The 18,276-nt window shown below is 43.8% G+C and overlaps 1 protein-coding gene across 3 annotated transcripts in view; it reads right to left on the reverse strand.

Annotated features, from left to right (window-relative positions):
* LOC310811935 (retinoic acid receptor beta-like) overlaps window positions 1-18,276 on the reverse strand; it is a gene marked incomplete at its 5' end in the record, with an annotated part of 61,759 nt that overhangs the window by 34,803 nt on the left and 8,680 nt on the right. For 2 of the 3 annotated variants that reach the window (XM_083680289.1, XM_083680288.1), the window contains one exon: window positions 7,604-7,760. The exons of the other annotated variant lie outside the window; for it this stretch is intronic. In XM_083680289.1, coding sequence (XP_083536415.1) covers window positions 7,604-7,760 — 157 coding nt within the window. Of the gene's footprint in view, window positions 1-7,603; window positions 7,761-18,276 lie in introns of those variants that run through there. 3 annotated transcript variants of the gene reach the window in all.

Below are 18,276 nucleotides of genomic sequence, written 5' to 3' on the forward strand. Positions count from 1 at the left end.
TAGACCGAAGTGGCCATTTAGAATGTTGTGGTAAAGTGCAGCAAGCCTGTTCAGAAAACAACTGTAAAGAAATTATGTGGTTGAAGTTATGTTGTTGTTTGACCTAGCAGTGTTGTGTTTTACAAGCTAGAAAAACAACCTCAACCTCACCAGAAATTTAGTGGCATCCAACTGCAAACAGAAATGCAACATAATTCCACATAGGAGACAGTGTAGGCTGCTGATGAAATGGTAAACATGAACCTACGAAAGACCTCGACTCACAAGATGAACTGTCAATCAAAAATGCACCATCACGCCTACACAGGCAGACCTTGCATTTCAATGCCAGGTGGATTCGAAATATTTATTGCCAACTTTGTTTACAAGAAAAAAACACACGGTGCCTTTTTAGATACCCAGGGACGTTTGGAAATTAAAAATGTAAGACTTTCATATGGAGACTTCGAATGTGTGTGTGTGTTCTTTTTTCTATTTGTCAGTGTGGGATGATTCCTAACGGCTTCTGATTCACCACACTTCAACAAACCTTTGATTCTAACTTTTTCAGATACCAAAGTAAATAGAAACTAGTGCTGCCAGCCACTCAGTGGGTGAAGGAGTGACCTTTCTGCTACCTCAGTCGTTAACACGGTAGACACATTTGTCTTTCAGTACATACTCAGGATTTCAAAAGAGCTCGTTGACTGACTGTATTGTATGTTGGTCCAGATATTCAGTAAATCATTTGAATGTAAACAAATGAAAATTAAACTGCGTACGTTTTCCCTCTAAAGGAAAGAAAAACCACACCAGTCTCCCTGTGACTGGATGTTGATGTAATTGATTAGGACAGACATTTGTTTTCATTTAAGTCAGGTCAGCTAGCTGCTCATCTCATTCCTGCAAATGCACAAAATGGTTTCCATCTGGAGTGTCTACCCAATGAGCAGCAGCAGTGTGTGTGTGTGTGTGTGTGTGTGTGTGTGTGTGTGTGTGGGCGCCTGCATGCATGTGTATAGATGTTGTGTGTGTGTGTGTGTGTGTGTGTGTGTGTGCGTGCGTGCGTGCGTGGGCGCCTGCATGCATGTGTATAGATGTTGTGTGTGTGTGTGTGTGTGTGTGTGTGTGTGTGTGTGTGTGTGTGTGTGTGCCTGCACTTGTGAGTATCCTCCTCTCCTCTAATGTAATCGTACGAGGAAGCGATCCGCGCGCCACAGGAGATCCTCTCCCACTTGAAAAAGCCACGTCTAATATGCACCGTGAGCGGAACAGACACGGAAGCCACACACAGGGCAACACGCAGCACGATACACGTATCGCATGTAATATGTAAAACATGAGGGAGTACGGAGCGATGGAGACTCACTGCTAACATAAATGTGTATATATATATATATATATATATATTCCACTTCCCAGGCGGTGGTGCCTATTCATTCTGATAGGCCTCCAGCGCATTGGTGACGCCCGGGTGGCTCCACAGGGGGGAGGGAAGGTGGGAGTGCATTGCCTCCAACCTGTTCACCCGCCCCCCCGACACACACACACATACACACACACACACACATTTGTGCCGCTGCCTATTTGAAACTCATGGTTGGTTCTGAGAAGCGGCGTGGCCACCTGCAGACAGATAGAGCACATAAAGGCAGATGCATTTCCCCCCTCGGTGGTGGTGTGTGTGTGTGTGCATGTGTGTGTGTGTGTGTGAAGTGTTGGCCCTATTGGACGCAGGGGAGCTTTTCTCCATTTTCTGGGTGAATAAACCTCAGCGCTGCAGCAAGGCGACTTCCCCACACGTTAACATACACACCAGTGACATTACAGGTAGAAAGGCCAGTGACAGACCAGCATACGGCGGGGCGCACTTAAGAGCAGGCAGAGATAAATGTCTCATTGCCTATTCCCCTCAACTCTTAGCCCCCAGCTGAACCTGCCGGTGGGGGGGGGTTCAGGAAGGCACACACACCCCTCTGGAGGGTGTTCTCTGAATGGGGGGAAAGACCAGTCAAAACAAGGCGCCTGGTTTGCCCCGTTTCCAGTCCAGCGAGAACGGACAAGCTCTACTCTCTCGCTGTGTGTATGTGTGTGTGTGTGTGTGTGTGTGTGTGTGTGTGTGTGTGAGGTGAGGTCAGTAAGCGAGAACGGACGAGCTCTACTCTCTCGCTGTGTGTGTGTGTGTGTGTGTGTGTGTGGTGAGGTGAGGAGGTGAGAGGGAGGGAGGGAGGGATGGAGGAGAGTTCCTGCAGGTCAATTAAAATAATCAAAATCATCTGCAGCCATTCAGCCGGCATTGAATCCTCCTGCTCAGTCTCCGTCCTCTGCATCCACTCCTTCTGCCCTCCTCCAACACACACTCTCCCCATGCCGACTGTTACCCATCAGCGACATGGACAAAAAAAAATTTGGGATCCACATGGTCCGCAGGCCACACAGATGGCCAGGGACTGAGGGCAAGGTCTGTTCTGCTCCATGCAGACGATTTAGCACAATGATATCACATCGGCCAGGATTTAGGACAAAGCCAAATTTACCCTCTAATCACAGGGACCGCCGCGATGTCCTAATGACTAATGAAAATCTATCCTAAAATTTCAACACACTGAGAAGAATAATAAACAGGTAGAAAGAAAGAGAGAGGGGGGGGAAGAGAAAAAGACAGGGAGGATGAGGAGGAGGAGACAGAGTGTGGGTGATGTGTGTGAGTGAGAGAGAGAAAGAGAGAAAGAGAGAAAGAGAGAGAGAGAGAGAGAGAGGAGCAATGCCTCCAGGCGTTTTCCTGGAGGTCCCTGCAGGTGTTGTGTGTGTCGGGTCTGTGCTAAGGGAAGGCCGTGGTGGGGTGTGGGGGTGGAGAGTGGAGAGGTGGTTCAGTCTTGGGAGGATTAGGTGTCTATTACACCCAAACGCGGGGCTCTAAGGACACGGTGGCCTCCACCACCCCTTAGCAAGCGCTTCATCCAGCCTGGAAGTGTTTTTCCTCCCCCTTCCTCTGGGTTCCCTGCAGGAGCAGGGAGGGAAGACATAGCTCACATACATGAGGCCCAGAGTCAAAAGGAAACGGTCAGGAGTTCACCCAAAGTACACCAAATTAGAACCAGCTTTGCGCAGCACTCGCGGGCGATACACATTTCATTGAGGAGGTTATTTATAAGCCCCTTTAAACACTCTGGGGAAAAAACAACAATGAAAAACACCCCCAAAAATTGTACGTTATGTCTAGTCTCCGTCAACGCGAGAGAGGCAGAAGGAACCACTGTTTTTCATTAGGAGGGAGGAGTGCACAGTGTACTTTTGCAGACCGGTTGGTCGGCGGAAGTTCGGGGGTGCAGGAAGCTCACGGGGAACACAATCATTCTTGTCAGTCTGAGTCTTCATAACACACGTGTCTAACAGGGGGGGGGGGGCAGATCAAACTGGGTCTGGAGCCACTGAGAGAGGGCCAGAAATGAAGTGCTAGGTTGGGAGCACTTGAGCCTGAACCACTGGTTTGGGTTTAGACGGCACGTGACCGTGGCTAACCCCCAACCCCTCCCCTTGACCCCTCGACGACCCCCTGTGACCCTGCAGTGACTGCTGCCAACAGGTCAATCTGGAGAAGGAGGAAGGGCCATAAAGGCTCTCACTAACTCTACACCATGATCGCAACAGGTGCGAGCCACTTCAAAGCTTTCATAAAGCGTATCAAGAAACTGAGACAGCCGTAATAAAAAGAGAGAAAGAGGGAAAGAAAGAGAGAGAGAGAGAGAGAGAAGGGAGGGGAGAAAGAAGGATATTTTTGTGATACTGCAGGTTTCTTTCTAATCCTTGGAAATTCTTTCCATAAAAGCCCAACAATGTTACACTCCCCAGCCAGCACTTTAAGGAGTAATTCGATCCTCACGTGAGCCCTGGTTGTCAAGATCCCTCTGTTCAGGGCTTCACTCTGGGTCTGAGTCAGAACACACTAAGCCGCGCAGGCAGCCATGAGAGATTGAGCCCTGAAACAAACTACAAACAAAACACTTCATCCGAGGAAAAAGACATTTTTGGGGAACAGTATTTCATCTCAGCTCTAAAAGCCTTGAGTCACCAACGCTACAGACTAGAAATGTCCATCTAAAAAATGAGATTTAAGAAAATCAATCTCCAAACGGAGCAGGCTGACCTGGCCCGCTGTTTCTCTGCTGTTGGAGCCACAGGGGAACATTTCCTCCAAAGGAATGTCAAATAACTTTGTGGCAGCAGAGGCGGCAGTGTCATGGCGTTCCAGCGATTTGTGGAACTACTCCCTGCCGCCATTGATAGCATACCGTTGTCCCTCCTGGCTTAGAGCGAGAGTCCAGAAACTACTAATCATCTCGATTAAGCATGGGCCTGCCATCAGACAGCTTTCCTTTCGTTTCAAAGTTGTAACACGCAACCCACCCCCCTTCCCTTCCCTCCCTCTCTCTCTCTCAGCTGTCGTTTCACATGCCCACAAAATTAGCTTGGTGTGTAAGCTGTGTTAATGGCCTTTCAAGTCCATATCAGAGGCGCTTAAGCATTGAAGACAGGGGGGCCCCTAATTATCCCATTTCACAAACGTACTGTACAATCTACATATATCATGCTGTAATCTCATGCCTTGGCTGTTTACATTCGCTAACAACTGAGTGAGAACTTGAAATTGGAGAATAATTGTGTGTGCTATGGCAACATTCTTAACCACACGCACGCACGCACGCACACACACATGCACACACACACACACACACTCCAGTCTGATACAAACCAAGACAATGTATAGAAATATGTAAAAAGTTTCAATATTTCACTCAAAAGGCAATTTAAACAGTTTGTAAGGCCATAGCAATGTTTATTCTCAGTGTATGAGTTTTATAATTGACTATGAATCATGTCTACTGTATCAAATTAATATGTAACATCCACATTTTCCTAAGGATGATCCTTACCCTGTCCATTTTTACTGTCTAATAAGTAATAAAAAAACATAGATTACAATAAATGCATTCCAGTCCTTGAAATTCATAATGTAAAGAACAATTAAATGAAAAAAATAAAATGTGTATATATATATATATATATATATATATATATATATATATATATATATATATATATATATATATATATATATACACACACATATATATATAATTTTGGTAGTGATACACACAGATGTGCATAGACTACGCATTGCACATGATATCACTTGTCTGCTCACCATCTAATTATGGCGCAGTACACTGCACTGTATTCCCTCAATTAAGACCCCCCTACTGTACCCCCATCTTTACACAGCAGTGTTCTGGATCACTCCTAATTAACATCTCAACTGAAGAAAGGAAGTGTGCAAGAGGAAAGCACTCATTGTCGATGTAGCTAATTAATACCCTTGGGTGTTCCATTATCCTCAATAAATAAATTAAAAAACCAACGTTTCAATGACCTCGCTGAAGAGCTCTTCGAATCAAAGTCTAATTTAAACAGAGTTTTATTCACACATGAAGGGCAGAAGGTCTCCAATGCAACGACACAAAAGGCTAATGTGTATGTACAGTATAGAGAACCACTGGGAATAAAGACACTGCAATCAGCGCTATATTGTCCAGATCCGTTGCCTGGCTGATGAATAGAGACTGTGTCTCTTATAAGCTCAATTTGCACATTGTGCTTTAATGGCTATGAATTTCTAATTGCATTACGATGCAAATCAAAGGCACCTTGGTGCCGTAATTAGTGGAAGAAATGAGTTACATTAATGTTGAAAATGATTTAATTACTCCTGAGTGCTTAAACAATACACACTAAACACATGGGGTAATAGTGGCCTTTCTTTGTTGATCCTTACAGTGTGACATACCTAGCTGTCTTAATTAACCCTAAATGGATCACTGCATCAATACATATGGAGAACACAGGAGTAATACACCTATATTGAAGAGATGTGAATATTCGTATAAGAGTGTACAGACAAAAGCTCACACATGCTTTCTTGTGCGTGGTCTCATCATGTAAGCATTGGGTTTAACAATATGTAATGTAGTAAAGACACAGTAAAGATGATTAGATTGTGATTTAAACATTTAACGACAATGTAAGGAAAGCAAAGCCTAAGGTTTTAACCAAGGAATGTTCCGCATTCGATGATGCAAACGAAGAAATGTTTTGGATCCAGAAATTGATGATAAAAAATAAAAAGAAGGTCTAATGAATAATAAGAATAATGATTATCAAGTTGTTATTATTATTCTTTTATTTTATTATTAATTTAAAAAAAAGATGTTCATGATTAATTCTCATTTTAATATCTCATAGGATCCACGTAGGATTGACAGTGTTTTTAGTCAATCTTATTTTTTTGTAGGATATAGAGAAAGATGTTTAAAATTGAACACCAAAGAGGTGATATGGAGATGGAGAGCTTGGTTAAACAAATTGTTAAGTGGAGGAGCGCAGTTGAGTAGAGCAGCTGCGACTGAAGGGTAGCCACCTCTTCCACTTTCCCTCTCCTGATAAAGGCCACTTTGGACTGATTTGTGCCCTAGAGCAAACACGTCCAGGGAAATGACAGTAAAACAGCGCTTAACGTTATCTTCACTCCAGTCAATTATGCTATCAAAATAAATCATGTAGCAGACGGGGAGAGGGCTAAACAAACACTTCAAGTGCTTGGACACCGTGCTTTCACAACAAGCAGGGGGACTCAGCCACAGATAAGCCAACTATTTCCATAAGCTATTATATCTGCAATCGAATGGCCTCTCTCCCTCTATGATAGTCGACGAGTGTGTAAAACATGCTGTGTAGTGAATATAGCCTCTCCCCCATTATTCTTCTCAGTAAAAAAGGGAGCTGTCTAACTAATAGCCTTGGAACAGGCTGTTCAAAATGCAGAGGTTGACGTCTTCCGATTGTAGCCCGCTAACCTTGTTGAAAAGTCGGCTGGCCATTTATCTAAATCAGTGTCAGGGAACGTTGGCCGAGACTTGCGGGCTGCTCCGACTCCTGGCGTTACTACTGCCTTCTGTCATCTATCGTGTTGGGGCGGAGGTGTGGAAGCGCTGCCTGTGTTTACTCTATGCATTCCTTTGCCCAGTGTGGGGACAGGGGATCAGATAGGCTAAAGAACATACATCAGCCAGTGGAGGCTGTTTCCAGGGCCACAATTTACGACCCACTGTACAGATGAATGTGATATTAACGAGAGTCACGTACAGAGCACAGTCCGATCAGTGTATAAAGTGAGTTGTTAGCAAATGATTTCAAGTGGCTGCTCTACAACTCGTTTGCGTTTAGTTGTTCACAGTAAGTTATTAAACAAGTCACATGCCACTCAGGGACAGGTACTCTGCCCTACTCTGCCCTGCGCTGAGCACATTATGGATGATTTAAGGGGTAATAATGGGGGGCAAGGGAGTCTGAACTGTGTGTGTGTGTGTGTGTGTGTGTGTGTGTGTGGCATATTGCATTTGTGGTCACAAGAGCAAAAAGAGAAACACTTTGGATAATATTGCGCGGGGTGGACAACATTGGATGTTCACAATAACTATGGCTATATTACTCATCTATGACATCTCAGAATTCAGCTTATCACACTGTTACTACATGGGAAATGCAAGCGAACAAAAAGTGAACCTACACTGTGCGCTCCGACGGTGCTGCCAGTCTCTTTGAGTCAGCCCGCTGAAGCATGCTTTCAAAGCCTTTTCCTGCAGCATGCACGAAGAGGGAGTCGAAGTGTAGAAATCCAGCATTTGTCCTGGGCTCACAGCGAGCACATCCATACAGTCAAACATGATGTCCCTTCGCAGCAGTTTGCAATTATATGCCTTGTCCTTTACGTGTGGATAACAATCGCGAACATATGGCCACAGAACTCCATCAAACTCTGCCCCCGTTTTGGCACGTACAATCTTGATCTTTTTCCTCGACTACGACAATCATGAATTATGACAGACAACACTGCTAAAAGCTTGTAATTTATCCAAATTATAATTTGCCATTTTCATACGGTGTCCAGTATTGAGACGATAGGGATGTCAGCGAGTCACCTCCGTAATTCCAACGTGTTTATCGCGAAATGTTGTGAACGGCCCGTCCCGTACGGTAAACGACACAAGAGAGACTGTCCGCGGTCAAGCCCGTCGTATTGAAATATATTTTTTTATAAATAACACAGATCGCCTAAAAAACCACATCTCCCCTCCGATGACGAATGGGTTATCCTGCCTCCATGCAGCTCATTTCCTACTAGTTTTGTCACAGAGAATGAAAGATTGAATTGCCTAATATATGCGAGTGAACTTTCTATGAACCCTTCCGAGGCTGCTAACCTTCAAATGACCCAACCAGTCTGACATCACCAAGTCCCAGGATTCTCACACAGCTTCAAAACCACCAGCAGGAGCGAGGCAGAAACAAGAAACGTAGCAAAGGAGCGCTCCATGTTCCTTTCCCTCGAAAGAACACAATGCACGACATTTTCCTGAGATACAAAAACATTTCTATATTCATGAAACTATAGATTTATTTAATGGGGAGCGGACGAAGCGTCGCGCGCTCGCTTCAATTCCTTCGCGATTTACTCGCGTTTTAGATTGTACATTCATGGGTTAGTCTATAGTCTATATGGTTTTTTAAAGATTGAGTCCTTTTCGGTTGGCATAGAATAAAACTTAAACTTTGTAAATTAAAAGTTGAATAGGCTATACTATTTCATATATCATATATATTATATGAGCGATCAACTTCACTCATTGGAAATGCAACACTTTCGATGTTTCGATTTCACTCAGCACAACAATTTAAGGGTGCTTTCACACCTACATCGTTTGGTGTGGACTTAACGAACTTTTTGCTAAGTTCGGTTTGTTTACATAGGTGATAATACGCCATTTGAACTGTGGGGCGAACCGAACGAACGGACCGTGGACCGGCCGAAAAGGTGGGTCTTTCCAATTAAACCGTGGTGCGGTTCGTTCCGAGTGAGAACACAATCCTACTTTTTATAGTTTTTTTCAAGGCAATAACACAAATACGTCATGTGCTATAGGTTGCTGCACACAGATGTTGTTGGGAGAGAAAAGTATCTATAGCAACGAGTCGGGGAAAAACATGGAGCCGTGAGGAGGTGAAGTGTCTCCTCGATAGGCTATGGGCAGAGGAACATATAATATATTTGTTGGCAACTCCGAATGCTGTAAAGTGAACCATCAGCTGATTTACTGCACGCAGCCTGGACAGGCGCTCATATTGAACTGTTTCTTCAAAAGCTTGTGTTGTTGATAAGGATACAAAGTATTATTGGCCAGGACAAGATCGCGACTGATATGCTAGGCTCAATGATTGTCTTGAATTGCTTTGTTTTGGAACAACCCGGCAGATTCCTGTCCAATAAAGGAACGACCTGCGCGACCACATGGCTTTTGTTTACAAGTTGAAGTTTGCTCTAGATTTGGCAAAGTGTAACCGAACCAAGTGAAACATGCAACCAAGTAATAATTTCAAACCTGATTCGGAATTAAGAAAACGAACGATATGTAAACGATAGTAAACATGACTGAATTCGCCTGCCTTCAAAAATAAATAAAAAAAATCGCTATCAGAATTACAAAAGTTACTTTAATTTCAAAAGTTAGTTTACTACCTAATTAATTTCCATGCACTGAGACATATATCTATCCAAATCTCTTGATTGTGAAAGATAGGATACGTTTGTAAAAGGTTGGTATTGGGTACAGTTAAGCATGTAGTGTTGCCAATTATGTAGTTTAGCACTGTTCTAAAATACATAATATACTCACTAACAGAACATTTATGAAAAATCTGTTTGATTAGATTAGATCAACTAGATCAGAAACTGGGATAGTCAACCCTGCACATAAAAACAGGACAATAAATATAACAGGACATAAAAATACAAAACACATTGCATACTCCCAACATTCAGAGACATGAATGAATTTTTACTTCCCGAAATCAATTAGCAACTCTTTAGTTTGACTGACATTCAGGTCAAGATAGTTTACATCAGTTAATAAAACTCTCTCCCTCCTCTCTAGAGGCCTGGTCGTTACCTTTCAGGGCAGTCATCTTTTCAGCTGTCAGAGTCATTTGAAAACGTTTGTACAGAAAGTGACAGGACACCTGGCCATGCCTGCAGTCGGCTGTATAAATAAATAAATATTACAAAATAAAATACAAAGGGGGCTAAAACTGTGCCAGTCTCAGAAACCTTATCCTTCAGTCTAACGTACTCTGGAGGTCTGGAGATGATGGCCGTCGTCCAGGCAATGGTAGTAAAGCTGTGTAAGTTAAAATTTATAGTTTTTTTTAGCTAAAGTTTTCAAAGTGACACATTCTAAATAATTGGAGATGGAGCTGGTAGGCTACAGTTTAGGGATATTGAGCCAGAGTGCATTTCTTTGTGGTTGGGGAAGATGGTGACAAGGGGTCCTGAGGTCCTTCATCTCCTTCTGTCACACATTCTTCATATATTTCTCTCTCTCTCTCTCTCTCTCTCTCTCTCTCTCTCTCTCTCTCTCTCTCTCTCTCTCTCTCTCTCTCTCTCTCTCTCTCTCTCTCTCTCTCTCTCTCTCTCTCTCTCTCTCTCTCTCTCTCTCTCTCTCTCTCTCTCTCTCTCTCTCTCTCTCTCTCTCTCTCTCTCTCTCTCTCTCTCTCTCTCTCTCTCTCTCTCTCTCTCTCTCTCTCTCTCTCTCTCTCTCTCTCTCTCTCTCTCTCTCTCTCTCTCTCTCTCTCTCTCTCTCTCTCTCTCTCTCACACACACATACACACACGTTGTCTCTCTGTCTTTCTTTCTCTCTCTCTCAGGACAAGAGCAGTAGGAGTCTGAACCCCACCATGGCTATCCAAACATCCCATTAAAAAGTACTCAGGCCCTACATGTGCCACACAAACTCTTTGGATCTCGCAAGATAACGAATGTCCTGAGCTCAACAGCTTGCTGATATTTAAAAAAGGAGATAATTTCCTGGTTACCGGAGCTGCTCAGGGTATAATTTATCATGCTTCTGCTGAGCTGTACTTCCATTAATCTTTTAGATGGTGCACCTAGTTGGAGAGGCCTAACAAAGTAAGTCATCCCTTATGAAGGAGATGTTTTCTTCATAGAAATTGTTTGCTTAATGCTTAAAAATCCTGTTTAATTTGTTACATCCTGACTGAAATGAGCCTGATCACCATATTACCACAAATAATTGCTGGCTTTTGGGTTTTTTTTTACATGCAACTTCCTGCCATTTATACAATGTAAGCTTCCAACTCCAAGGGGACTTCAGCACTGATTACATGTTCTTCTAATGTTTATGGCCCCGATAAGAACAGTCAAAGTCAGCAGGAGGGCATGTTAAGAGGGTCCATTCCATGAAACTGATACTGAGCCCTGCTCATACGTACTTACAATGCTGCTGAACTATCAATAACATACAGTGTACTCGTACTAATGGCTACAGAGTTTCAACAAAATGTCTCACAATCCTCTCCATCTCCGTCTCCTCATGTTGCCCCCTCTAGCTGCCATAACTTATGGTTATGGTTCGGCAGATAAACATGTTTCAGAGAGAGAGAGAGAGCTCTGCTCTGTGTTTTTTCAAGGAGGAGACTGATCCCTTGCAGCTCGGCTAATGAATAATGCAGCGATCCCGCAGCGGATCTGAAAAGGAACCCCTGGTCCCCCCCACATACACCACCTGACCCCCTGCAGCTCACCCTAATGTAACAGTAACCCTCCACCCCTCCCACCCCCCTACCCCCCCATTAGCCAGCCCGCACAGGTAATGAATCCACCTGGAAATCCACCTGTAATTAGAAGGTGATAATGAACCCGTCCATCAAGATAAGCCGCTTTTTGGCATCAGTGCCCCACAGCTCCTGGCAGCTGCTGCCAAAACCCAGCGGGACGTGACGACAAAGTATATAGCTGATCATTTAATAAGGCCAGACAAAGCTTGACGTTTTTTAAGAACAGTATGTAGGCTTGCGACTGGGGGCGGCTAGAAGCTATTGTTGTTGTCTATCCAGGTCTGGGAGCTTTAGCCCAAAACTGGGGTAGAACAAACGCAGAGCACCACACAGTATGGTCCGCAACTTCAGGTATCCTTCAATTCTCCTTTATTTTTTTCATGAGAACACTTTACATAACCTATTAATGCGGAGAATCTGTTTTTAGCATTTGCGATAATTCCTCATGGGTCGTACAGCGTTCAAATGTCTATATATAGTTAAAGTTCCACTCAGCTTATTGGTACTTGGTACTTAATTGGAGCTGCATGACTAAAGCGTGGTGTATCATCCACTAGAGTTACATATCATACCAAATCACACAGTGAGAATTATTCGTTGAGATAGTCATATGATGCCCCGGAAAATTAAGATTGAGGTTCAATTATTCTGAGAGTGGAAATCTTAGTGTTTCTATTCTTATTAAAGTATTTAATTAAGTGAATTATTCCTGGATCTTAGAGAGATTTATTCACTTTTATTCCCAGGCAGTTCTGAGAGTCAGGTTTTCGTGACAGTATACTGTATTGTATATGACAAGGTGTTAGGTGTGTGTGTATGTGTATGTGTGTGTGCGGACGTGTGTGTTTTCTTTAACCCAAAATTACTTATTGTCATAAGTCTTTCTCAAAATATTGGGAGTACACTCACTTTCATGTCGATGATAAAGCACCACTTTCACCTCCAATATTATAAAGAAAACAAATAGAGTAGTATAATTAATAAGATATCCCATTATTCTGAGCTCTCTGACGAAGTCAAAAGAAAACATCTTCTCTAAATGGGATCCAGGTGAACAAAGTTGTGAGAGACAGAAGAGGCAAGAGATGGATGGAAGGATGGGAGACATTTGAGCACATAAACGAAACAGCTTATAACAAAAGCAAAGCAAACACACCAAAAAGTGCCAAAATATCTGTTTATTTTCCTCTCTCTCAATAGACAGGTTTAAGTGGTTTTACTGTAATGTCTATGTTAAGTCTTCTCCGCTGTCTGCCTGCTGTACCCTTGGTGCTCATCTGCAGTAAGGTCTGTTTACCTACATTAATGCCAATGAGAACAAACAGCTACTGTATTTTAAAACTGCCCTTGCAAAAGTGAATGCAGTTTTATACCAGGAAATCTATGCTAGATAGATAAGTAGTCTGGGATGCAGAATTGGGAGCTTCATACTTATACTCTAATTCCACTCCCCCTCTCTCTCCACCCCCCCCCCCTCACCTCTCTCTCTCTCTCTCTCTCTCTCTCTCTCTCTCTCTCTCTCTGCTATATGTTTTCATTCTTTCTGTTTGAAAATGTGTCTTTCCACAGCTTTTGCACTGTGTGGGAAAAACAACAAAAATAGGAAGCGTTTTTTTTTCAGCCAGATATTCTCCAGCTCTCCGTGACACTTTGACCCTGTTTGGAGCGTTCTGTTTCTCTTTCCTCCTCACTCAGCAGAAGCCTCAGACACATACAATTAAAAACAAACCACTCAGACTGTCTGCCCCTTTAATTATGTTCTATTCAACCAACCATTTCCTCAAATTGTGTTGTTTTGGAGCTACTTGGAGAGAGAGGGATATCCACATAGAAATGAGTGTGGCCAATCAGTGGCTGACAAGTGCTGTACTGTGACTAAGTGTTAACAAATTTGTGTCGGTTTTTTTTCTTCATAACCTTTTCTAAAGCATATAGATCGTACCATAAATACAAAGTATTATCATGTTTTAAATGTCCACCAAGGGAGTAAACTCTCTTGATGTTGCAGCTAGCGTGGCCGGTTTGTAAGCGGAAGGTTGTGAGTTCGATACCCGCTTAGGGCAAGCTGCTCTACCCCGCTGTTCGCCACAATATGTTTATCTGCAGTGCTATACATACAGTACCATAACCAGCCACAAATGCTTTTTGCCAAATGCCTTTAGTTTTTTTGGTTGGAACAGCTCGGTTTGATCCGACTTCGAAAAGCATTAATGAAAAGGCTCTATAAATCCATCTCTCATATTAACAATACCGATACCAGATAAATTCATACACTGCAGCTTCATAACCAATTCACTCAGAGTTGAAAGAAAGGAGATTCTGCTACCTGGCGTGCCAGATCAGGTGGTACTCTAGCAAGCTTTGTGCCCTGAGATACTTTGTGTAGTAGTTGAACAATCAACTAATTGGCTAACCCTAACACTTAACTGCTCTTTGCATGTCGGGAGACCTCTTAACTGCGGAATCAATTAGCGTGCAATGTCAACAAAAAGGGAGAAACAAGGTTCCATTTGAAAAGATGCAATTCCAACCTGTGTGCAGCCAGGTAAAGCACAGCCCCTTTGTTACATACTGTGCCAAGTCTGACTACTCCAAAAGACGGTACCCAGACTAATTAGCCACGTAGCCTGCTAGCAATGGGTAAACAGTATGGCTCATTATATAGGCAAGAGACACTGCACAGAAGCAACAGAATCATTGTGACTGTAAAACAAACAAGCACGAATCTCCACAACTCATGACCGGCCCCTCTGAATCAAGAAGACATTACCGCCCGCGCTACTCAGGACAATAGCTAATAAACATCGGCGATGTGGGTGATCTTGATCCGGTTAAGACGTGTAGCAGAGGCCAGGGGTGTGGAGGAGAGACTCATTACAAACTAGCAGGCAATAAAGTGAGCTCATTTAGAGCACACAGCTTAAGTACCCACAGCAATGGGTCCCCTGTCAGAAATGTGGGTCGATGTAGATGCCGTAATTACACTTCACTCTAAGTGTCTTAATGTGAGCGCCCCCATTGTTTACACTTCTCATTCAAAGCCTGGCGATGTGTGTGCATCTCATTTTCATTTGGTATCAGCAGTCACAAGTGTGGGTAGAGTGTCAGAGAAATCCATTAGAGGTACAGTTAAGGGCATTTGAATAACAAACAACCGAAGTGGAAAATAATTCAGGAGCATTGTGTTGATAGCACCAACACGATGTTCTTAATGAAAGGAACTATCAAGATGCCACTTAAACGCACTAAATATCGCTTAGCAAAACATCACTAAGTGAACATACTGCGGTGTTGTTTGAGTCAGTAAATCTAAAAGAAACAACCAGAGTAATTAATATGCAATTGTCAGGTTATAATTTAGCCTGTTAAGCACCTGTGTAATACCTGGCTGTAAAATAAAGGTCACCTGGGTACCCAGGAGAGACTGACTTAGTGACACCACCTGAGTGAGCTGTATCAGGAGAGGCTGGGGGAGGTAGAAATCGGAGGACGGGCTTATTGGAATGCATGGAATTGGAATGAGGAATGGTTTCAAACGCAAATGTTCGATACCATTCCTCAATCCCCTCCATGCATTACAATGAACCCGTCCTCAGATTTCCACCTCCACCAGCCTTCCCTGAGTTGTATAGGCAAGAGACACTCAACTCACTCACTAACCCTAACCTTAATCAAGAGTGTCTGAGGGAACCTTGAGAGCCACAGTGGAGCCACAGAGACGCTAAGGAGGTTCAAGAGACTTCACAATTTTCGATGGCGTTCAAATTGGCCAATTTTCAACAGACGGAATAACACACAAGATCCTGAGATCTATATGCTTGTCAGACTGGTTTGATTTAATTATCTCATTATCTCCAGAAGGCAATAATGCCAGAGAGAGTAGAGCACAGCAGATAGCCAACACAACAGCGAGGACAATGAGCAGTGAACAGGTTATATAACAGTTACAATGAGGGTTCAGAGAGAGGGATGGATGAAGGGGAGAAAACACACTGTAAAAGAAAGAGTAACAATTAAATAACGGGAGGAGAATGAGGGCAAGCCAGACAGTCAATAACAGCACAGCCATTGAGGGTCAGTCCATCTTCAGTTGTTTTGTTCACACCATTTCTGTTCATCACTGCTGCTCTTTGAAAAACCTACATACTTGCTAACAATGCTTTTTTTGAACAGTAGATAGAAAGTGAGAAGAAAAAAAAACTTCAAGCAACCTCTACAGTATCTATAAGCTGGACCGCACCATCAGTCCTGTGTCCATCAGATGTGTCAGTTAAAAATAAACAAAATGGGCTCTCTCCTCCTCAGCCCTTCTCCACATCACATCACCCATCCACTCTCCTCCTTAACCTTCTCTTGCCTCTCCAAGTCTGGCTAGGCTGAACCGTCTTTTCTAAAAAAGCCCCTCTCCTCTCCTTGTTCTCACTCTGCGGTGGTGTGAAGGAGCTCCCCATCAGGCAGACAGGCTTCTCCATGGCTCGGGGAAGGATTACTGGTGTTCAGGCGGCTTCACACGGTGAGCTCCAGCCCGTCTGATCAGAGAGCCTCTCCGCTATCTCTCTACCTCGCCCCTGGGGCCTATGATTTCACAGAGATTAGCACACAAAGTCCCCTAATCTCTCCCTCCGCACTCATTCTATTGATGGCCATCTCAAACGTCTCAGACGTGAGTGTGCACGGTTGAGATGCCCCTCCGCGCGTGCACACACACAAACACGCACAGACACACACACACACACACACTGCAATGAAGGTCTACAGTAGTCTCAACACCACCCTCTAGGGTAGCACCATGGTGTAACCGGAGGACAGCTATTTTCTGTCCTCCTCTGGCTACATCTCATCTTTGCCTGCATATGGGACTGGTAACATCTTCCCTGTCTCTTGCAAAACCAATAGTGAATCAAGAAAGTGGCGTATCTCTAGTATATACAATCTCTGGCCTAAAACTATCATTGTTACATTGTGCTTGGTGAATGGAATATGAATGACATCCAGTCTGCTGTAATAGAAATAATGTCAAACTCCAAAAAAACAAATTGTCTTCCCTAATCTTGAATGGCATCAGCCGCCACTGACACACACACACACATACACACACACACACACACACACACACACACACACACACAAAGGAATTGTTGCTCTCACTAAGAAACACACACACTGTATTATACACAGTTATGGCATCAATATGTCTTCCCTGTGGTGAGTGTATAAGTAATCATACCGCTCCAATGTCCAATGAAACATAATCAGCTATTAGGGTAGCTCATGAAGACTCCTAATTAGTTAATTTATGAGCAGCAGTAGCAGTCTTTGTTTTTAAGACTGACTCTTAAAAAAATAAATTAAAAAAAAAAGTAATAACTTTGCCTCCATTAAGTGTTAGGAATCATTCAGCCTGGAACACAGACGTGTAATTCAATCAGTAAGCCCAGGGGCAGCCTGGCTAGGCTAACTACATCAGTGTTAAGGATCTTGATTTTATCAGAATTATAGAAAATGACAAGTGAACTTAACATGAACCAGGGAGTCGGGGTGGAATCCTAGTATTGGCATTTCTTAATCTAAGCAGGCTGGTGCCAGAAAATCAATAGGTTTCAGCCAGTGCTCGTCCCCGGCCTATTCTCTCCCCCCGTGAGCCTTAGCATCCTGAAAGAAAATGGATCACTTGGAAACGTACAGTACTGTACTCTGGCCAGACAATAAAACAGAGAGAGGAGACACAGAAATAGGAGGAGGAGTGAGAGAGGGAGGGAGGAGACAGAGAGAGAGAGAGAGAGAGAGAAAGAAAGGACTTCTGTGTTTGGCATGTAGGATAATGCCATCGATGATGATGATGCGCCCACATGTAAACAAGAATATGAACCACGAGGTTCGGGGGGGGGGGGAAATGGAGAGAGAGAGAAAGGGGTAAAAAGAAAAGAAAAACTCAGAGGGGCTCCTTTCACAGCAAACTTACTTTTCATCAGGTGCTATTACAAGTCCCATTCACATTATTGGATGGAGTCCATGCAGCATAACCAAGGTGCTGACAGAGGGTGATTACCCAATAACTCCTGCTCCCCTCCGAGGAGCACGGAGGAGGGGTCACCCAGAGGACAGGCATGCAGGAGGGCCTTCCTGTGGGCCAACAATGACCCTGCCCCACTGCCCAGACAAGAGCACTGCTGCCCCTTTTGCTGCACTTCTCTCTCTCCTCCCCTACTTTCTCTCTCCATCTCTCGATGGAGCGTATAGATGGAGTCTCCACAATCCTCCCCTTCGCAGCTTTCCTCCTCCCCCTTGACTAGTGTCTCTGCCTCCCTCTGTCTTCCCTCTCTCCTTCCCCCCCCTCCTCTAGTGTCTCTGCCTCACTGTGTCTTCCCCTTCCCCCACCCCACCACTTTCTTCTTCTCCCCTCTTTTCTCTGCTCATCTTTTCTGCAGTTATCCCCCCCCCCCCCCCTTCCATCCCCCAACACGACTCTTATTCAGCATCTCCACAAAACATGAACTGCTCCCGTCTTTCTCCTCCTAATGTCCTATAACAACAAACCGGCAGGGTCAACAG

The sequence above is a fragment of the Argentina silus genome (genome assembly GCF_951799395.1).
Source record: "Argentina silus genome assembly, chromosome: 11".
In the NCBI taxonomy this organism is placed as follows: domain Eukaryota; kingdom Metazoa; phylum Chordata; class Actinopteri; order Argentiniformes; family Argentinidae; genus Argentina; species Argentina silus.